This window comes from Myotis nattereri (genome assembly GCF_964212035.1).
Source record: "Myotis nattereri genome assembly, chromosome: 8".
NCBI classification, from domain to species: domain Eukaryota; kingdom Metazoa; phylum Chordata; class Mammalia; order Chiroptera; family Vespertilionidae; genus Myotis; species Myotis nattereri.
This window is the reverse complement of record NC_138083.1, coordinates 92,441,008-92,464,535: the sequence shown is the minus strand read 5'-3', so window position 1 is coordinate 92,464,535 and position 23,528 is coordinate 92,441,008. Positions and strand designations below refer to the sequence as shown.

Here is a 23,528-nt window from a genome sequence, read left to right as displayed (position 1 = left end):
CGATGGCCAGTGTTTTGGAGTAAACAAAGCTCCCATCACATGACCCACAGATCCACGCCTCCTGCCAGGCTTGACGAGGCTCCGTCTTTCTGTCCTTACTTGTAGGACTTCCGTTCAGACAGATTTCAGGTCGTTCTGAATGGTGGTTGCTTTGAGTTTAATTGTATTTTTGCTGTGGCCGTGGGAGGCTGTGAGTATGGCATCTACCCACGGCGCATGCGGATGGGGAGCCTGAAACATGGTAACGGTCCTCACCACCAGCCGCAGCGAAGGCACAGCCAGTCGCTGCTTCAGGGCACAACCCGAGTCAGCGCTGCAGATCAGCTTCCCATCGTTCCAGGTGCTGCCCTGGGTGACCTGCGGGAGCTTCGCGATGCTGCAGACTTTACCTCCCCTCTCTCTCCATCGTGCCGCGTGACACCCTTGATTGCGGCACACGTGGCCTCGAGTCTCACTTGCTGGTTTGCACACCTGTCTTCCCTTCTGAGAGAATAAGTCCCTGTTTCTGCAATCTCAGGATCTGGCACTGGGTTAGACAGGTTACAGATATTAAAAAAATATGGGATGACTAATGAATGGACAGGAGAACAAAGAAGAGAAAAGATGAAAAAGGGAGCGTATAAAAAATCCAGAGTGACTATTACGTCCTACTCTCTTTCATGCATATCAGAGGGGAAGGAATTTACAGTGTAAACGCTGACCGTCCCTGATGGTCACGGCGGATGCATGGAAAGGACCTCGGGGGTCAGGCTCTAAGGGGACAGTGGGGGCGCTGCCCGCAGTGCCAATGGTCTTTCTCTTGGTAGCTGCAGGCTCTGGCCATTCCCCAGGCCCCGCCCCCACCCTCAGTCGTTCTGGCTAGCACCCCATTGAAAGAATGGGAGCTCCTGGAAGAACATCATTAGAACCAGCTCCTCACCACGGAGTTAGGATGACAATCCTTCTCTTGGGAAGAAGAGCAGAAACTGATCGTGATGATGAGATTGTGCAACACACTCTGAAGATGCTGATACCGCATTTACACACAACACTGTTTGCTTACACGTCAGGCACAGCCGCCGATTTATGGCTCAGAGCCACAGAGCAGGTAATAAATAGTCTAACAATTTACTGAAACATTTTATTACTTAAAAAAAAATATTATTTGCCTGTTCAATTCATATTAAACTATAGTATTCAAAATATTCCACTTTGGATTTTCCAAATCAGTCCTGGCAGGATTTAGCCCCTCACACAATAATTCATTGTTGAATGTAAATATCACCACGGATGCAGTGTGCACTCAAAAATTGTGTTCCAAGCACGATATTAGATTTTTAATTTGTATCATTGAAACTGACTTTACTTGGGTCTCAAAAAATGCATTTCCAAAAATAATGAACTGTTTCCTAAAATCAAACTCAATATTTAATTTTAAATTTAAACACAGCAAAAAATTTAAATTTATATAAAGAAAACATGAAAGTTAGAGAAGTAAAAGGATTTTGTTATAGTACTAGAGGCCTGGCGCATGAAATTTGTGCACTCAGGGCAGGGGGTGGGGGGGCAGGGGTTCCTGAAGCCCAGCCTGCACCCTCTCGCAGTCTGGGGACCCTTGGGGGATGTCCAACTGATGGCTTAGGCCTGCTCCCTGTGGGGAACAAGCCTAAGTCATCAGTCTGACATCCTTAGCGCTGCTGCTGAGGCAGGAGAGGCTTCCGCCACCGCCACTGTGCTCGCCAGCCATGAGCCCAGCTCTGGCTGAGCAGCGCTCCCCCTGTGGGAGCACACTGACAACCAGGGGCAGCTCATGCATTGAGCGTCTGCCCCCTGGTGGTCAGTGCGCATCATAGAGACCGGTCATTCCTCTGTTTGGTCGATTTGCATATTGGCCTTTTATATACACTGAGTGGCCAGATTATTATGACCGCCCTATCAGTACTGCATTGACTCTTCCAAAAATACTGAATATTGAAAACTTCCTAAGCAAATACTCTCAAGGTTTTATTATTATTATTATTATTATTATTATTTGCATGACTAATTCACTTCATTGTACTGATGGGGTGGTCATAATAATCTGGCCACTCCGTCTATAGGATTATATAGGATGTAATTTCCTATATGTTGAGAAAACTGTTTTTCTCTCTCTAACTTCCTACATTGTAACCAAGAGGATAAAAATTACCTACCTTTCAGGGATTTCGTAAGTATTATTACAAAATATCACAGAGTTAGTATTAGTATATTTATTTAAATACTAGAGGCCCAGTGCACGACATTCATGCATGGGTTGAGGGGATCCTTCAGCCGGCCTGTGCCCTTTCGCAGTCCAGGAGCCCTCGGGAGATGTCCGACTGATGGCTTAAGTGTTCTTAAAGTCTTTTCCATGGTGTGACACTAAGCTTTCCTGGTCATTTACTTGGTCTATCTATCTATCATCTATCTATCATCTATCAATCATAAGGCACTGTGGTAGAATATTTGATCTCATAAAATTTACTTCACCCCAAAAGAGATCATTGAAAAGATAAAAATACACATAAATGGAAATTTTAATATATTCTTCCTTAATATATGACCTTGCATGCCCTTTAGGTCTGAGCAACCCACTGTGGAGATCACTGCCCCAAAGGACATGACATGTAAACAGATGATATAAGAAGGCAGGGAATGGAGCATCATTCTCCGTCAAATTCTGAACAAAATAAAAAGGCATTTTTCTTTGCTTTACGTGGTAATTGCTTTCTGGAAAATTTAGTGCCTCTGATGATAGCAAGGATTTCTTTGTGTTTATATCTCAAGTAGAATAAGAATCTAGGGCACCTCATTGTAACCAGGACAGCAGGAATGTCCGCTAGGGTTTCGGGAAGCCACTGGAAACGGACGTAGCTCTGTGCGGGCAGGACTGACCTGCGCATTGCAGGATGCCTAGCAGTGCTGGGTCCCTTCCACTAAACGGCAGCGACCTCCAATCTCTGTGGCAACAACACACTGTCCTCACAAACTTCCAAAACCTCTTGCCAGGAGGGCATGGCCCTGGGGAAATGCCTGCTCTGTTGGCTAAAGCGCTGGCTCCCCCATGGTTCGCGCATTACACATAGGACGTCACAGTCCTCACTAGGGGAGTCTGCTCACGGCTCCTGCCGCAGACCTGGCTCTTTGTGATCGTGGCCACCTTGGGGTTCCCAGAAGCCAGAAAGTGGGTGTGATATGGGGATGTGATAGTTGGCCGTGCGCACCAAAAGCCAATGTCCTATCTCCCTGGAAGTGTTAAGGAATTGCACAACATTAATGACTGCGTACATTTAACAATGTGATGACGTTGGCTCCATGGAGTGGAGCCCAGTGGGAGGGCGCTCAAATGGCAAAAATGTAGAAAAATCAAAATCTTTCACTAAGCCAAAAAAAAATGGCATGAACATTAATTTATCTATTTGTTATAACTAGATGGACGTCATATGATTCGATTTAGCTTTAAACAAGTAGCTTTAAATTATTGAGCTACAGCTAATTTGGGAATAATAATGATGTGAAAACTGGCATCGGAAGCAGCATTTGTTGCTGTGGGAGGAAAAGTTTATTTGAAGGTCGAGGGCAGAGTGGGGTGCTGAGAGTGGCTTATTGAAATCAAATCGCTGGAGTAATCAACATAAGAATTACACTAATCATCTTCCCCCGAAACAGAGGACGCGCAGGCTTTCCCGTGACCACATGGTGAGCCCAGGGAACAGGGACCAAATCCGGGCTTCCAGTGGCAGCCCATCATTTCACTCCTCACAGGCCCAGCCGCCCTCCCCGAGGGGCGCCCGAGGCGCACAAACTAGGTCAGTGGAGGGAGCGCTTCCACTGCAGGCTGGCGGGCCGACGCGGCCGGTGAATTGTACTTGCAATTATTTTCTTAATTATCACTGCGGGGACTTTCCGCAGCGGGGTGCGTGCTGGGGGGGGGGGGGAGCTCCCCTTCACACTCAGGGGCCGGGCAACGGAAGGGCTCTGTTTTTGCTGGGAGGTGTCTGATGCCCCCTAAAGATGGCACGTCACCTTTGATGTCCTTTACAACTTCTTCCCACGACAACCAGAAGAAATGGTGACTTTGGAAAAGAAAATCAATTACGCCAGGTGTTGGGTCCTGTGGACAAAAGCAAGCTTTTTGGCCACACCGTTCTCTTTGCAACCTGAGGCTTCAGTTCTGACACACCAGGAAGTGTGATTTTCCCGTTTGTGTCCTGTGAGAGAATAGGATGTGAGAATGTGGTTTTCCCTCTTATGTTTCTTCCCGTCACCCGATCCGTGTGAGAACCTGTTCCCTCTGGCTTCGGGCAGCACCTCGTCTATCACCACCCGGTTCAGGTCCAACAGAACCTGGGAACACGTTTCATTGACTTCATAAGAACATGGGGATGTGAGTGTCTGAAAAGGAGAAAGAAAACCCTACAAAACACTCACAAAAACCAAGTTAGGACTCAGCCTCACAGCGAATGGAAACGGAACAACAATGAAGCAGCAGAACACGACCGGGCAGCCGGGGAGGAAGAATGAATGAAAGTGAGGCCGGGACAGCCCGACCGAGTGCCTGTGAGCTCAGGGGCTAGGCTCGCGGCTGGAGGGAAAGATGGAAGGAAGCGACAGGGCAGGGAGCAGGAGGCCCCGAGAAAGCAATGGAAGGGGCTTTCTCTTTATTATTGGTTCTGTCCTCAGCATCGCACTCCTCCTCCCAGTGCGGAAAGCCAGAGAGAAGACAGGACTCCTAACTTCAAAACCGTGTCCACTGCACATGCTCCTTCGCGGACCGACTCGGCACCTAAGAATGGTCCATGGGAAGAGGTCCTGACTCTCATCTACCATCAGACAGCCTTTCTCCTCTGCAGGAGGCAGGCCAGGCACTGCTGCTGGCAGAGTGCTTTTGGCAATGCTGATCCCATATGCCCAGCGCCCCCTAGTGACAAAGTCCAAGGTGGAATCTCTCCCTGTGACTTTGCTTGAAGTGCTCCCCTTTCCCGTACACATGTGGCCACCACAGGGACAGGGCATCCCACTTACTATCAATTTGTCCTCATGAGGCAGAGGGGGGAGCTTCTGGAGTGGGCCCAGGACACACAGGAGCGAGGGCTGGTCTTTAGAGAGGGGACGAGGTGGGAGATTCAGGAGAAAAAGCGAGGAGCCCACTCAGGGAGTCCACGGGAGGACAGAGGAGCTGGGATCCAGACTCGGGGAAGCCACCATGGACAGCGTGGGTCCACCCCCTCCGCTGTAACAGAGGGCCTGGCGGAGGAGAGGATGGGAACCAGGACACCTGGCCGACAGATCTGGTGTAGCTGTTGGAGCCAGTTCTCTCCGGGTGGTGTGTGTTTGCTTCTCTGAAATGTAAAGCGAGGTCCTCCACTGAGGAGGAGAGGGTGGAAGACGGGGTGTGGGGGATGCGATTCTACCAGAGGGGGTATGCCACGACGGTTACCCAGAGGACCTCCTAGAGGGATCATTTCTGAATGGCATAGGGGTCCCCTTAAGTATTTGCAACGACAGTCAATTAGTCAGAAATGGAAGCATGTCAGGTATAAAAGCATTAGCCCCCCACTTACACGTGTCCCTCTTAAACATGGCATATTGAAACCAGTCACCTGAAATGTAGTTCTTTGCATAATTTGTAATTCCCCACAACGTAAACCTTTCAGCTTTGAAACTGTGTTTTGAGCAGAAATTTCAAGTGGAAAATATGTAATTGCAAAAAGTGAAAATTAATTGCAAAAAAACACAAAAAAACAGTGAAGTCAGTCCCTGCCTTGGCCAAGAGGCACCTCCCCCCCAGTTCCGTCCCTGCCCTTGCTCTACCCCTCGCTCTCTACTCTCCACCCCTGCAGCCTGGCAGGCGAGGAGTCCTCCAAGCCGCGGGGCTTCTCATGCAGTTTAGGAGCCGCCAATGCTGCTGATCCTGGTCGGCCCTTCCATCTTGAGACTCAGGTTGTGGTGGTTTTTTTTTTGTTTTATGTTTGTTTTGCTTTTTCCTTTCCTTTTTCAAAACCACCAAAACTCCAAATGGGAAGCAAGGGAATTGCCTGCAAATGCTCTAGCCCTCGCTTCCTGTGCTCCTCTCGCATGCTCACGGGAACACACCTGCGTATTTTAGGGAGGTTTTTGCTCTAAATATCAGGAGAGGAAGGAGGCTCTGTTGGGTTCTACCTAAAATTTTGCTGCACTTTGTGTTATATGTAACTCCATTTCCGTCAGAGAGTCTCAAGTCTTGAATGTCGAAAAGGATCTTAGAGACACGTCATCTCCCCTCCAGCCCGGCCTGCACTCCATGCCATGGATGAGAAATGTCAGTGGTGCAGCTGGCCCAGCACGTGGCCCGAGGAGTCCATCCCGTGACGTGGTGGCCTGGGCCTCTGGAAGTAGGGTATAGAATGAGCTCTAGGTGGGTGGGGGGAGTTTGCGCACTCATCTTTTCCTTTGCTTGGCATTCTGCAGGCATTGCTTAAGGAGCACTGGGTACGCTGAAATTGTCGTTCAGAATCCCTGGGTAACAGCACAGATCTGTGGATGAATGGAGGTCGCCAAGTCATCATAAACTAACTAAGATCTAGTTCTAGTATGGTTTCCCTCCCTTCAGTTTAGAATTAAAATATCACAGAAAAAAGTGGGTGAAATAATGCCGGCGAGTGTGGTAATAGGTTTCTGACATGTGGCATGCAATCTGTGAGGGTACCTCCCCTTGGTCTGTGCTTCGAGGAGTAACGAGGTGGAAAATCAAATTAAATAAGCTTTTCTTATTTGGTAGCTCTGTTGACGGGGGACCATCAAGTGCGCTAGAAAACAACAGCGACGTATCCGCTGAAATACCACCTCGGAAGCTCTTTCACATTTCTGGGTTGTGAACAAGCATTCTCTCATCTGCTTCCGGTTCCCCCTTCCCCTTCGTTGTGCCTCTGAGAGAGTCAGATCCATGGTGACTCAGTGCGGGTGGCATCAGAAATACACACCCAGCACCATCCGCCTTGGAGGTGAAATCAGAAAGCACAGACTCTAAATTAAAACAGCAAAAGTAACCATGCAATTCTTTTATTGCTTTTGCTTATATCACTCTTTAATCTCAGATTTCTATGAAGGCTTGTATGTCTTAGATGTTGTGGATATTTCTTGTATGTCTTAGATTTTGTGGATATTTCTTGTATGTCTTAGATGTTGTGAGGATTTTTACTCAAATGTAACTTATCATGCCCAGTAATCAATTTCACTGTAAAAAATCTGGAGAGACATAATTTTTTCCTTTTCATATAAAACATATTTATTTATAATCACAAATGACACTTGATAGCAGAAAGCAGAACCTGGCATCCCTGGCTTTTAGCCACGGGGCTTAAGTGAGGTCAGCTTTCATAGTCGTGGGTGAGGTGGGGTCCCACAACCTCAGGTGTGTATGTCAACGCCACACCTACTACCTGTGAGGCTGAGGACAAGACATGTAATTCCTCTGAACATCGGGTTTCCCATCTACAACACATCCAATCACGGAAAAAACTGTCCTCAATGTGGCATGCAAGCAGCACTCGTAGAAACATCTTTAACACATGAATCTTTAAACATTGCTCTACATGCATGATAGAATGGTCAACACATCCACAAAACACAACAAAACCAAACCAAACCCCACAACTCCTGATACATCATCATGTTATAGAGTGGACTGAGGCTTGGAGAGGTTAAACAACTTGCCCACGGACCTACAATGGGCCAGGACTTGAGCCCAATTCAATCAGATTCCAGAGCCTAAAGGCTGGTAATGATCCAGGAAAGAAAGGAAGCTGGGATCAAGCACAAAGCTATAGGAAGAAGGCGGATGTGGGGAAAAGAATGGAATAGACTTACACATTGTCCGTCTCTCACCCATGTGTACCTATCTGTGGTCAAGCAATTAATCCAGAAACAGGTGGTTATTAAGCATCCGATGTGGGAAGGGCAGGGAATGGTACAACAGAAGTTTATGGTAACGTCCACATAAGCTCTGCCATTTATGAAAAAAAAGACTGTATGATTCAACTAATAAGGTCTTTAATGACCCACGCAATGTATCCAATGGCAACAAGTAAAGTGGTGTTGGTAATTTCTCACTCCATGCATATGTGTGTGCATAACACTTGTCAAGTCTGTTCAGTAGCTAATTTTCAGGGTACATTTCACATGTGAATCCACTATTCATCTCAAAGGTCTTTAACACACAACATGAGCATACTCATGAATTATTAAATTGTTTACCCTAGTAATATTGAGTAAACAGTTATAAATTTAAATGCGCTTTTATATCTTGATTCCTTGTTTGGCGTGAAAAATTTTACAAAAATAATAAAAAAAGAAAACCATAGCTTGAGCTTGAAGCCCTGTGATGACATGGGGCGGCCATCTTGTGTGAGGGCATGATGGCCAATTTGCATATTACCTCTTCATGACATGAAATTTAAATACATCTATAAGAATCTAAGCATATTTCACTCTCCTAACACCACCAAAGATTTAACTCAAAAAATAACTCTGTGGTTTAAAAATATTAGCAAAGAGCCTTCCTCAAGGTATTGGGCAAATAATATCATTATTCAGAATGGTCCTAGTTGCTCTTATCTTTTGTATATATTAGTAGCACATTTTCTTTTGGTATTTAATGCATATGCATTCCATTATGATCACTGAAGACTAATTTCACCTTAAAGTGATAATTACCCTGATCATTTTTTTATTCCTTGAAAATGAATCTCCTAGAATGGTGCCTTTCAAATAATAGACATGTAGTAAATGTTGGCTGTCGACTCTTGCTTTTATGTAAAAACTAGAGTCCTGGTGCATGAAATTTGTGCACTGGGGGGAAGGGGGTGAGGGAGGGTGTCCCTCAGCCCAGCCTGCACTTTCTCCAATCTGGGACCCCTTGGGGGATGTCCGACTGCCAGTTTATCGGGCCTAAACCAGCAGTCGAACATCCCTCTCACAATCCAGGACCACTGGCTCCTAATTGCTCACCTGCCTGCCTGCCTGACCTCCCCTAACTGCTTCTGCCTGCCAGCCTGATCACCCACTAACCACTCCCCTACCAGCCTGATCGACGCCTAACTGTTCCCCTGCCGGCATGATCGCTCCCAACTGCCCTCACCCACCAGCCCAGTCACCCTAACTGCCCTCCCCTGCCAGCCTGGTTGCCCCTAATTGCCCTCCCCTGCAGGCCTAGTGCCCCCCAACTACCCTCCCTCCCCTGCAGGATGGGTCGCCCCCAACTGCCCTCTCCTGCTGGCCTGGTCACCCCTAACTGCCCTCCCATGCTGGCCTGATTGCCCACAACTACCCTCCCCTGCCGGCCATCTTGTGGCGGCCATCATGTGATGACGTGGGTTGGCCATCTTGTGTGAGGGCATGATGGTCAATTTGCATATTACCTCTTTATTATATAGGATTAGAGGCCCAGTACACGAAATTCATGCATTCGGAGGGGGGGATCCCTCAGCTCGACCTGCGCCCTCTTGCAGTCCAGGAGTCCTCGGGGGATGTCCAACTGCCAGCAGTCGGACATCCTTAGTGCTGCTGCGGAGGGGGGAGAGGCTCCTGCCACCACTGCTGTGCTCACTGCACTCCCCTGTAGGAGTGCACTGACCACCAGGGGGCAGCTCCTGTGTTGAGCATCTGCCCCCTGGTGGTCAGTGTGCGTCATAGCGACCAGTCGTTCTGCCGTTCAGTTGATTTGCATATTAGCCTTTTATTATATAGCATGGGTCATGCCTGGCCAGTGTGACTCAGTGGTTGAGGGTCTACCTATAAACCATGAGGTCATGGCTTGATTCCCAGTCAGGGCAGAAGCCCAGGTTGTGGGCTCGATCCCCAGTGTGGGGCATGCAGGAGGCAGCTGATCAATGATTCTCTCCCTCTCCCTTTCTCTCTGAAATCAATAAAAATATATTAAAAAAATAAAAATGGGTCAGGCACTCCATGGGTAATGTCAGTCTCTTTGAAAAGTTGGTGAAATAAAATTTGTAAGTTGAAATTTTTTAAATAAAATTAAAAAGCTTTGGTTGTGGTAAATAGTGTCATACATAACATGTGAGTGCAGAAAATATTAAATAATAAGATTCAAAAGCTGTGCTGCCGTGCCATCATTCACAAGCGCAAAAACATGTGCACTTCATTAAAGTCAATGGAGTGTGCCAGTTCATCTTGGCCTTGTGTTCATAATCGAAACGTTTCCATTTAAGTGAACACACAAAAACTGATTTAAAAGTCAAATGAGGAAATTAGTTCTATGTTCCAATCCCACAGTGATAGCCACCAGCCCAATCTCGCCTTGGGAGGTGTAAAAAAATATCTCATGCCATAAACGCAAGCCTTTTCCAGAGTCACAGATGTGTTAAAACGAATGTTTTCACACCAACTCAACAGAAACATATTTACTGTTGAAAAGAGCCCCTCACACGGCTCTATTATGAAACAACCAAGCTTCTCTATAGATTTCCTTCTAGATTTCAAAAGCAGTGAATCAACTGTAGGAACACAGTTCATTTCCTGAAAAGAATTATTAAATTGAACAGTGATGGACTGAAGAATATTTTCTGCCTGCACATGATAAAGACCAGGGGAAAGTTTCCTGTTTTAAACCTTAGGTTTCGCCGTATCAGTAAACACTGTCAACGACACCTTCCAGATGTTCTCTTGATCTTCGCTGCTGCTGTTCTTTCTTGCTGTTCTAACTGTCGCCATTCTTTTAGTGTCTCTTTTTCCATCTTAAAAATTTATTTATTGATCCCCGTTGTATGTCACCAAGGACCCTGCCCTTCATCTCTTGTTGGTCTCTATATTTAGTCTCTGGATTCCTTTGTATGAAGTTAATTAGTCATTAATATTTGTGTCCCTTTCAGCCTCTTCCCCGAGCTAGGTATTATTTATTGTTGCAGATATCCAACTTGACCATAAAGGTTAAAAAAGTTATTAAAATTTCTGACGTTTTTGTAAGCATTTGCATCTGGCTCTTCTGCAAGCTCACCATCCTGGCAGTTGACACCCATATTTAGTCACCCTGACATCTTTCTCTCAAAGGGTTCCAGTCCCCTCCACATGGGGGAGACATACTTTTTATTTCCCCAAGTGTAGTCACCAGAGAAGAAGGTGTGAGCTACTGGAATAGGCACCATGCCTGGCTCACTGAGAGGTGTGGGGGGGCGGGGAACGCTTATCTGAGGAGGAAGGACCAGCGCTGACCGGACAGGGGGAGGGGCACAGAGGCAGGGAGAGGATGCTGACTCTGACCTGCACTCAGCTCACCTACCTGCCTCTCCTGACGACTCTGTGGGGAGGGAGACACGCTAACATAGTAGGTTCACGCTTCCTAATGACCGGAAGTAACTTCAAGTCACAGAGAGAGAGGGTCATGGAGGGGCTCCTGTACCCGGGAGTCTGGGCTGGTCTGGAAAATGAACCATCAAACCTGACCAACTGCTTTGGGCTCTGCACAGAGTTCTGGGTTTCGTGCCCTCTTTTCCTTTGCCCCTCTGCGCAATTCACACGAACTCCTTCACGCTCTTTAGGGATTACCTGCTGCCGGTCTCTCTCCGCCCTGTCCACATCGCCGGCCCGAGAACAGTCTGACTGTGTATGTGAGAGGTGCGGCCCCTCACGTGGTCTCAGCCCAAGTCCTGGACATCATTTCAAGCCTCTGCCTCGACCTAATCATCTGCCTCCTGGTCGCCTCCCTGCGTCCTCAGTGTGTCCATCAATAGGCACCTCATGTCGCCTAGAGAGGTCCTAAGTCCACACCCAGCTGGCCAGCGCTCCCCTCTCTGCCTCATGGACCTCCTGCCTTCAGAATTCTGCTCGATGAGCACCCGTGAGGGACCGGTCATCCCAGGCCACGGGCCATCAGTTGGCACGGAGAGAGATGAGCTTCTCCTCAGGACCAGAAAACGAGGGCCACTACCCCGTCTTCCCGCCCCAAACACCTTCTGCTTCCCGTGGGGAGCGTGGCTTCAAGCCGGCGGAAGAGGACAGTGTTCAACACCTTCACCCCGACCCTGGCCGAGAGGGCCCCAGGCACTTTGCCACGACCCCCCTCCTACCTCACCTGACCGCCTGTACGCTCCCCTCTGCCACTGTTCCTCCCACCCTGGCTGGACCCCAGCGGCTCTGCCGGCCTCAGCCCGTCACCGGTGCTGCTGTCCTGGCAGACTGCTCTTCCCCCACCTGCTCCACAGCCAGCCCTCTCTGCCCGCCTGGGTAGATGCCACCCGCACAGGCAGGCCTCCCGGGAAGAGGCGTCCCCTGTACTGTGCGCGCAGCGCCCCGTGATGTTCGGAAGAGCGTGTGACAAAGCTAAAACAATGCGTTTGTTTCCTTGATGGGGTCTCCTCCTGTAGGGAGCAAGCCCCTGGCAGTCGGTACCTGGCCTGTGGGTTCCCCACACACGCCCAGGACCCACCGCACAGCCTGAGTCAATAAGAAAGAATCTACGGAGACTTATGACCAGATGCTGGAAGGCATCCCCGTGGCAAGGTGACCGGACGACTATACACACGCACAGATATCGCATCTAGTTAAGATGCTAACATTTTGATATGCTTAGATCAATACATGCAGCAAACGATGTCATTAGGGAGGCCTGATGGTTTGCTATCATCCTCCTGCTGTAAAGATGAGGATTAAGAGCAGAAAGAGCGGGCCTGGCTCCCTGGAACGGAAGTCGTTGCTCAAGGACAGCGACTGACGCCGTACAATCACTTGCGCGTTTAACGATCATGATCCAAGTCATTAGCATGTGCAGGGCGGGCAGGCCTGGCAGTGCGCTTTCTCCCGCTTCCGTCCTGACAATTCTGAAAACATCTAAACTTGCTTTCTCCTTCTCAGACACGGGAGGATAAATCACGGAGACACTTGAAAATTAACAAGTAATCACGCACGTACAAAACTGCAGACACAGCTCGGTGCCGTCCTTGCAGACACCCCTCACCTGCCTGCAGGCTGTGCTGACCGCTGTTCCCAATGGAAACAGGTGCGAGCCCCGCTTTCTGAGGGACAGCAGAGTATCTTCCCAACCTCCTGGCAAACGAAGATGCCTTAGGGTGCTCCGAAGCACTGATCACCAAAGAGAAAAGTAACGTATCGTTCTTTATCAAAGTTAAACAATTATGCTCATCAAAAAGAACTTAAATAAAACTAATCATCAAAGCACAAACTGGGAAAGTATTTACAACACATGCGTCTGAGAAAGCACTTGTAGCGCAGACTATCCGATAAGCTCAGACCATTGACAACAGACACGCGATCCAGTGAGAATGAGGCAAACCCTGGACTGACATCATACCAAAGAGGCTGCACAAACGGCAAGAGCACGGGCAGCCATCAGAGACCTGCTGATAGAGCCCCAGGAGGGCCCATCTCCTACCCACAGAGGGGGAAGACGAGGAGCGTCCGGGACGCCCAGCATCGCTGGGGACCTGCTGGGCAGTTTCCTATCAAGTTAAATGTGTACCTTCTGGTCTAGAATTCCACTCCCTGGTCTTTATCCAACAGGAACGAAAACACACATTCACAGAGACTTGTTCAAAAAATTTCAGAGCAATCCTGTTCATGATAGTCCCAAGGTAGAAACAACACAAATGGCAACAATAGGATAATAGCTGATTTGCAGTTTAGTTATACAATGGAGTATTACTCAACAATAAAAAAGGAATATATGACAGACACATGTGACCATCTCAAATATTTTATGGCAAGTGGGAAGAGCATTTACAAAGTATACTATATAATAAAACCCTAATATGCAAGTCAACCGAGCGGTGGAACGACCAGCTGCTATGATGCACACTGGCCACCAGGGGGCAGATACTCAATGCAGGAGCTGCCCTCTGGTGGTCAGTGCGCTTCCCACTTAGCCAGAAGCCGGGCTCATGGCTGGTGAGCGCAGCAGCGGTGGCGGGAGCCTCTCCTGCCTCTGAGGCAGCACTAAGGACCCCTCGGGGGATGTCCGCTGAGGGGTCCCGGACTGTAAGAAGGTGCAGGCTGGGCTGAGGCCCCCCCCCCCCCCCCCGCAGCCCAGTGCACGAATGTCATGCACTGGGCCTCAAGTGTGCTATAAGATTCCTTTCCAGATGAAGCCCAATAATAGCCCAAACAAACCCGAGGTGACAGAATGAAGACAGTGATTGTCTGGATGGCAGGAAGGAGATGTGGAGTTGGTGGGGTCATGGATTGGAATTAACTGGAAAGGACAAGGAGGGAAATATTTACGGCCCGAGATACAATACCTTATTTTGGGTGCCATTATACAATTGTCATATATTGGGTGTATATACAATTGTCAAAACTTACTGGCTTGAAAATAAAGATTTATGCCTGCTATTGTCTACAAATTGTACCTCAATTCTGAAAATCAAAATTCTATTATTTTAAAGAAAATTATTCAGAATATTTCCCTATTTTCTAGGCATAAGAAATATTAAACTCATCTTGTTTCTATTGAGTTTAACATACCTGGTTTACAATGTGTGACGAAGGTATTAATTTATCCAGTTTCGTTAGCATAAACCTCAATTTATTGTGAAATTCAAAAACATAAAGAATTAAAAAAAAATCCCAAACAACCCTGAGTGGGGATTTTCCACAGAGGCGTGTCATTACCACAACCCACCAGCAAGGGGCGCAGTTGCCCTTCGAGAAGAATCCCGTCTCATCACCACGGAGTTCCAGAGGGCACTTGAACGAGACCAAAAAATTGACTTTTGGGTGTAGCCACAACAGAAATGACAGATCCCTTTAATGCAAGAGAAAAAGGTTGGAAACCTTGCCCCTCTCCATTGCCCTGCACCTCACTGGGAAGGGAACACACTCCCAGAGCAGCCTGTTAGAATAACATGTTCCTGTAACGCAGGGACCAGGGAGACACAGACAGGGAGAGTGAAGTGCACGGTGAGCTGCCCGTGTGCCCGTGTCTCTGCTGACTGTTGCCACATGAGAAGGATGCGCACCCGCCCCCGGAAGGGAAAGGTCCCAACAACTCCCGCAGTTATTGTCATGGATGGGAGAGCCCGCAGCAGTTGGGCAGAATTTGCAAGCTGTTTGGGTACGGCGTCTGTCTGGGAGCAGGCGCGGCTGGCAAAGAGCGCTTTTTTTAAAATCTGACAGCACGAGGGCTTTTCAGTTGAGACGGTTAGGCCACAAACTGAAAGGTTTATGCTGCATCTTTCATATCACCGTGTTCATCAATTCCTGTAAGATCTGCAAGGCTGGATTCTCCCCTGAGCTCAGGAGGCTGTAGAACAGTCTCTCACTCTCTCCCTGCCGGCCTGGGCAGTCCCCGCTTTACAGAAAAGCCTGTGCATGTCCCTGGGCGCGGGCAAGGGCAGGCTGCCGCTCAGGACACGTACGGTGGCACCCTTAGGCCTGACTTCCCCTTTCCACTCTTACCTGAACCCTCACCCTGACCTCGAGTCTCACACCATACCACCTTCTTCTCAATCCTCCTCCTTCCCCAGAAGCCGGGCGCAGAGGAGCCGGCACTGTGAGCCCTGGAAAATGGCCTGAGTCACGCCCGGCGTGGGCAGGGGCTGGCGGCCCCACGGGCACGGAACGGAAGGCACACCTCTGACCCCCGCAGAGCTCATGAACCTCAGGCACCCGAGGTGCGCCTCCCTCTCTGGAGCCCCATGTGCACAGGACCTGGGTCCACCTACCCGGCAGTCTCTTCCAGGAGCTGCCGAGAACACACCCACCACATGCGAAGCTCCGGGTGTGAGCAGGTGTGTGACTGGCCGGACAGGACACGGGGAGTGTGGCCAGGAGTGGCTCTTCCTTGAAAATCCCACACAATGTATGTGGGCAGATAATTTCTGACAAAGGAGCCGGGAACACACAGTGCAGGAGTAAAGATAGCCTCTTCAGCCAATGGGGCTGGGAAAGCCACGTGCACACGAATGAAACTGGATTGCAGTTTCTCCCCATGTACAAACACGGATTCAAAATGGATCAAAGACCTAAATATAAGACCCTGAACAATAAGTAACATAGAAGAAAATGTAAGTACCAAACTATGGACCTGGGTTGTAGAGCACATGTTATGAACTAGACTCCACAGGCAAGGGAAGCAAAGGCAGAACTAAATGAATGGGACTATATCACATTCAAAAGCTTCTGCACAGCAAAAGAAACGGACAACAAAACCAAGAGGCAGCCGACCAGGTGGGAGATGACATTTGCAAACAGTAGCTCCGACAAAGGTTTAATTTCCAAAATATATAAAGAACTCATAAAACTCAACACCAAACAAACAAACTACCCAATCAAAAGGTGGGCAGGGGACCTGAAAATACACCTCCCCCAAGAAGACATACGGACAGCCAACAGATACATGAAAAGATGTCCAATCTCGTGGCAATGAGGGAAATGCAAACCAAAACTACCATGAGAGACCACCTCACACCCGTTAGAGTGGCCATTGTCAACAATAGGTGTCGGAGAGGCTGTGGAGAAAAGGCGGCCAAGACGTGGAAACAGCCACGTGTCCCGCGACAGAGGACGGATGGAGAAGACTGGCCCATGTGCACAACGGAACACCGCTCAGCCACGAGAGAGGACGGATAGCGCCACTGGCAGCCACAGGGATGGACCCGAGAACAGGATGCTGAGGGAGGTCAGTCCGTCAGAGAAAGCTCAGAGCCATGTGATTTCACTCACATGTGGGATAGAAAACGGAAACTGATGAACACAAGCAGCAGCGTGGTGGTTGCCAGAGGGGCGGGGGTGGGAGGTGAAGGGGGTCCTCATAGATGGTGACTGACAGGATCTGACTTTGGGCGGTGGGCACATGGCGCAATGTACAGACCTTGTGGCACAGAAACCCACACCCGGAATCTATATGATCATATTTATCAGGGTCACCCCAATACCTTTAATTTAAAAAGGGGGGAGAGTCGCACACGGCTGCAGCTGTCAATACGTAGGAAGGCGCTGCCCTTGAATGTGTGCACCCTTTGCTGGAACACAGCCTTTGTTTGACCTTCCCCCGCTCTAGGTCCAGCGCATCGTCTGCTGTTGCTGCTCTGGAGCTCCCAGGTGATGGTACATGCAAAGCCATAGTTTCAGAATAAGCTCTAAACTCTGCATAAACACATCTGTCCATGCCCCGGCTTGCTTCCATTACCCCTGAGATGTTCTTCTCCCTCCTCAAGACAAGCTCCTGTTCAGACGATAATCATCTAGCACAGCGATTCTCAACCTGTGGGTTGCGACCCCTTTAGGGTCGAACGACCCTTTCACAGGGGTCGCCTAAGACCATTGGAAAACACATATATAATTACATATTGCTTTTGTGATTCATCACTATGCTTTAATTATGCTCAATGTGTAACAATGAAAATACATCTTGCATATCAGATATTTGCATTACGATTCATAACAGTAGCAACATTACAGTGATGAAGTAGCAACGAAAATAATGTTATGGTTGGGGGTCACCACAGCATGAGGAGCTGTATTAAAGGGTCGCGGCAATAGGAAGGTTGAGAGCCACTGATTCTAGCAGCTCCCATCTGTAGAGCACCTGTATGTGAATACACTGGACATGCCTTATCTTTAATAACCCTCGTCGCGCATACAAGGAATGGACTGCTACCCCCCCCCCCCCCCGATAGACAAGAGCTCACTCACTCTGCGTTCTGGCCGCCATGCCAGGCTGCTTCTCAACATAGAACACTTTATAGTTTCGAACATGCTTTCACATGCATTACACAGTTCTCCAACCTGAGAATTAAATGCGACTGTCGCCTCCATTTTACAGAAGATAACTCAGGTGAGATGACATCATTCATGGGCAGCTGAGCTGGGATTTCAACTTGTGTCCTCCTAGTCCACATCCCACGCATACACAACAGTACAGTATAAAGAAAATGGGAGCGCTCAGACGTAAGCTCTCTGAAGTGTCTTTATATCTGCCCTCAAAATTTATCTTTTTGGACCCCTCCTCTCCTCCTGTCTCCGGGAGCTGGTTCTATCCTGTGTTCCTAAAAGTTCTTTCAGTTGTCCAGGGGAGAATTATCTATTGCCATTTCTTCACATTTCAATGGTCTAGAGATGACTTTCAAATAAATCATTCTCTGAGCTCTAATTGTTTCTAATTGCTTAGTAAGGGCGCATTTTCATAGCAATATACCTTTATATATACCATATACAGCTCTCACACTCTCAGCTCTACAACTAATTATGTTTGTTTTTCTTCAGCAATTCAGGAACTGCCATAGCTCCATGCTCTTGCTCATTCTGACTTGAAATATTGTTCTTATTTTCTCTACTTGTAGAAATTGTATTTATTCTTTAAGAATGAGCTCAAATGTTATACCTGTAATGAATATTTCCCCAATTCTTCCAGTCAGATTTAATGATATATCCTCTATGCTCCCAAAGCAGGTAGTTTCTAAGAATAACACATCACTTATCACATGAAAAAAGTATTTGTCTTCATCTCTGTTTCAACTTATGGGCTGTCAGCACAATAAAGACGAGATGAGAATTTTATTTATCTCTACACACCTTGAAGCAATAAGCATGTCCCTTGAGTGTTTGTTGAATGAATGAATGAGTGAATAGTAATTCAGTTACTGCTCCAATTTTTCAACATGCCCAAGGAGGGCATGATCTGATTTGGGGTTATTTTTTTCTCATCATGAATCTTCATTATTATTCTGGGAATTTATCTTGCCTGCTTTGTGAAAATATTGAGTTTTAAATTAAGAAAAAATTATCTACTACATGAAAATCATGGAAAAGGAAGGGAAATGATATATAATTTTTCTTGTAAAAGTAAATACTCTATGTTATCTATGTGATCAATGTCACAGATAAGCATCCAAAATATTAAAATTTATATTTGTAAATTTAAAATATAGGATAAGAGGAATTGATCTCCTATTAATAAATGCTTATGTTCACATATTAACACAGCAGTAAACGTCATTAGATAGGAATAATGAGTTTGGGGAGGTAGGGAAAAAAAGAAGCTAGCCTGAATTATGGAAGTCAGAATTTATTGAAAGTAACACTGTTTTATTACTTTTAATACTATGATCTGCCAATAAAGTCTGTCTAAGGAGACATCTACTTAATGACATGGATTCTTATTTTATAGCTGAATCTTTTTGCCTAAAGACCATATGCAAAAGCCATGAAAACAATTACTCTTTATAACTAAGTTATAGATGCTGCCTCTATTTATCTTATCAAGTTCATTCCTTGCACACAAGTCAAAGGTCAATTTCATGGTGGTCTCATTCAAATGGTCAAAAATTGCGTATTAGGAATATCTGAATTAGTAAGATTTTACTGTATTCTCAGAGGAAGACATTTCTGAAAAACAAAGCCCAATGTTTCAGGGAAGTGTTAAATATTTTAAAAGGAAAAATGTAAACTCTTTTAAATAGTAGGAGCAACACTTATTCATTAAGCTGGGTATGACTGGGATCTGTCTTAGAAGCTTTCAGTTTCCTCTGTAAATTTCATGAGGGCAAGGATCATGGTCTGTTGGCATCTCTGCCCTACCCTCCGAGACATCACAGCCCAACAACGCCACCGAGGCCGTGCCTTCTGCTGACAGTTCCATCGTAAGAGCAGGCATTCAGAAGCGACACTGTGGGACTCAGATATTGTGTTGTTGCTTTCCTATCTACCACGATCCAAGATTCAAAGGTGACGGAGAGTTTACTCACGGGCTCTGGGCACGGGCTGCAAGTCATTTACTGGCCCCCATCCTGGAAAAGAAGAAAAAGGAATTCCTATGTTAGCATCACATCCAAAGGCATTGAAATAACTTTGTACATAATATGACATCTGTACTACCATTGATTATGCTTTTCTAATAATATGTTTTTTATTTCAGAGAGGAAGGGAGAGGGAGAGAGAGAGAAACATCAATGATGAGAAAGAATCATTGATCGGCTGCCTCTTGAATGCTCCCGACTGGGGATCGAGCCCACAACCTGGGCATGTGCCCTGACTGAAAATCAAACCATGACTTCCTGGTTCATAGGTCAACAATCAACCAGTGAACCACACTGGCCAGGCTTGGCACTTGCTTTTTAAATCATTCCTTCACTAACTTTCACTTATGTTAAAATATGCCAGTTTATACTTATGTAGGTTAAATTTTATTCTATCTTTAGAATGATTAAAAAAATGTATATCCAAGGATATTTTGAATTGTATTGTCATTAGTTTCCTGGTATAAGGCCTTAGCAGCTCCACTTGGTTTAGTAATTCCTGCATTTTAAATGAAGGCATTTATAGGCCGTTTGTATAGCTCATCAATAAGCTATGAGTCCTACAGTAAACTGAGCCCCATGGGTTGGAACTTGATAGGGAATACACTGCTTCAACCCGCTCTGATGTGACTGTAACGCGGGTAGAGTCACTTGTCCGCCCGTGTAACGGTAGCGTGATTAAGGTTACACTTTCATGGCGTTGAGGCTAGCATCCAGAATCTTCCTCCATGAAAACTGATTTCATCCAGCATATTGTCATTGCTTATGTAATCTGATAGGTAACCATGGAAGGAAATTAAATTCACATGGAAAAAATAGTTATTCAAAAGGTCAAATGCAGCTGCTCCCTTATCGCTTAGGAGAGTCTGGGAAGTTGCTTGTGATTACAGGAGAAACTGTTCTCATCAGGGGTTGCTCTTAAGCTCTCTGGCTTACGATGATCACGTAATTTCCTTAAAAATGTGGGCAGGACAGGCTTTCCCCCCACTTCTGCGATGGTTTAGATAAAAAGAGTGTGAGGCCATCTACCAATTTTTTAAATTTATTGTGGTAAAGACGCAAACATGAGATCTACCCTCTGAACCAGTGCTGACATGCAGGGTGCGGTACTGTTAACTGTAAGTGCAATGCTGTACCGCGGGTCTCTAGGCCTTTTCCGTCCTGCAAGACTGAAACTCTACATCCACTGGATAGCAAGTCCCCCTTTCCCCACACCCAGCCTTCGGCAAGTGCCATCTTCCAGTTTCTCAAGGGTCTCAGGAGCCTGACTTGAGGGAATCGCTGCTCTTCCCTGGTCTAGTTTGGCTCTCCACACATCGCAGACTGAAGTGTATTAGTTAGATGAATGCATGTCTTCTCTATAGAGCAAACTTGCTGAATCTGGAATGACCCAATCTTACGCTTCTTTACAATTTCCCAAACCTAGCTTAGTGTCAGGCATAAATATGTATTGAGTTAAATTTTAACATTTATCTTCAAGAATTAATATTCATTTTAAGGATCTTATAAAAAGGCAGGAAAGTAGCCCTAACTGGTTTGGCTCAGTGGATAGAGCGTTGGCCTGAAGACTGAAAGGTCCCAGGTTCGATTCCAGTCAAGGGCATGTACCATGGTTGTGGGCACATCCCCAGTAGGAGGTGTGCAGGAGGCAGCTGGTCGATGTTTCTCTCTCATCGATGTTTCTAACTCTCTATCCCTCTCCCTTCCTCTCTATGGAAAAATCAATAAACTATATTTAAAAAAAAAAGACAGGAAAGTAAATACCATTACTTTTTGTATTTATGAATTGTCCCCTAAAAAACCATCCTCTCTCCCCCCTCCCAATAATAGCAATCGCCTGGATAGCCCTTTCAAGGTTTTCACTACACCTTCTCAATCACTGCTCTTCCAAGTATGTTTTAATGTAATGACTGCCTAGCATGTGGGCTCCGTCAGCAGAATCAGTGTAGACGGACTTCCTCGCCACCTGATAAATATTAAATAACTAAGAGTTGACTTCCAGGGTCAGCTATGGAAATGATTTGAACTGTCAGCATGTGGGCTTATTTCACGTAACACAGAGTCATTGGGTTTGGCCAGACCCCCTAAAACAAGTAAGAGTTTAAATCTCATCTCCCGTGCACACACCCTTAATTATGCACACGACTGAGTACAGCACTAAAGACTTAAGTTCCTGGCATAGACATGGCGACGAAACCGATGTTTCTTCTTCATCGCATTCTGAGTCCGTTCTGTTCTGGGCCGGAAAGAGGATTTCACCCGTTGTGGAAATGTGGCGTAAGCGCCATACGAAGTGCGTAGGTCTAGATAGGAGAGAGCGCTAATAGAAAATCAATTTTTTTAAAAAACAGCACTTTTCCAGTCCTTTCCGAGGGGCTGAGAGCCCCAGGCAGCACGAGCAGACACTGAAGCAGGGGAGGCAGGGGGAGCCAGGTGTGGAGGGGGAAGCTTAGCGGGAATCTAAAGCTCCAAAGAGCAATTAAAACAAAGTCCTGCGAACCTCACCATCCACTTCCTTCTAATCCTTGGGTCTCCCAGGTTCTACTTCTGCCAAGCCCTGTGAGTAAGGCTATGTAAGCCCCAGGTTTGAAGAACTTTTTACCCTCCTGAAGAGAGGACTTTATAGTGGCCATTTTTAAATGCCTCCGAATGAATCTGTGTGTGTGTTTTTACCCCCATGAAGGATTAATGATTTTAGTTTATGCTAAATGTTCTTCATGTTTCTGTCCTTGGCATTTTCCAAATTACTTCCTTCAAGAAGAAAATTGGAAAGGTGTTAAGATTCCCATGACTTCATAAGGAATTCATAAAAAATGGGAGATCTCAACTGGCTAGTTCTTCAATGAAATTATGTGAAACTGTGCAAAATGTTGGTACAGGGGACCTCACTTTTTACATTAAAAAATAGCTATTTTTTTTAACCGATCTGGCTTAAAAATAATTATCATAATCATTTGGCTCTAAACATGGTTGAGATTTAAAGCCTCCTCATGTGAATCAGTATCTCATTTGGAAACAATATTATAAGCAATGGATTAATTGCTTAATTAACATGCAAACAAAATGTCTGAATGTCTCTCTGGCTTTGCAATTCTAAGAAATGGGGCAGCACAAATACATAAGTAAAGCAGGCCATGCAGTCCCCACGCTTTCCCTGTTTATGCTGCATTTAACCACCCCACCCCCTCAAGGCTGTCATAGGGGTCATCTCCTTCCCTCCTCACTTTCTGGAATTCTGTCCTGCTCACTCTTGCCATACCACCTCCTCAGGAATCCCACCCTTTCTCATTGCTCTCCCTCTGACTGATATTTGACTCAGTCCCAACACGTACACGCCCTTCGCTTTGAGCTTTCCTGGACTTTAGTTCTGCTTCTCCAAATCCCAACTTCCATGGCTGAATCAAGTGCAGCTGGGCCGGCATGAAACTCGCAATCCTTTTCCCAAGCCCCTGTCCTTCTGAACTTGCTCATGTGTGTCTACTATACAGACTCCTGGAGTCGGGCTTCCTTCCACACCCCCATCTCCCACCCTGCACCTGTTCCAGACAGTCACCTTTGATCCTTTCTTTCCATCTCATACTCATTCCCCTTCCTTCCTTCCTTCCTTCCTTCCTTCCTTCCTTCCTTCCTTCCTTCCTCCCTTCCTTCCCTCCTTCCCTTATTTCTTTTCCTCCTCCTCTTTCTTCTTTCTCTTCCCTTTCTCCTCCTCCTCCTTCTCCTGTTTCTTCCTCTTCCTTCCTCTCCTCCTCCTCCTTCTCCTCATGCTTCAACTCCCAAGCTAAGATT

General features: G+C 46.7%; 1 protein-coding gene across 1 annotated transcript in view; it reads right to left on the bottom strand.

Moving 5' to 3' along the window:
* Nucleotides 1-23,528, bottom strand: part of CHST9 (carbohydrate sulfotransferase 9) — a 134,353-nt gene that overhangs the window by 49,521 nt on the left and 61,304 nt on the right. The window contains exon 3 of the mRNA XM_081096679.1: nt 19,692-19,733. Within this exon, the coding sequence (XP_080952805.1) occupies nt 19,692-19,733 (42 nt within the window). The remainder of the gene's footprint in view (nt 1-19,691; nt 19,734-23,528) is intronic.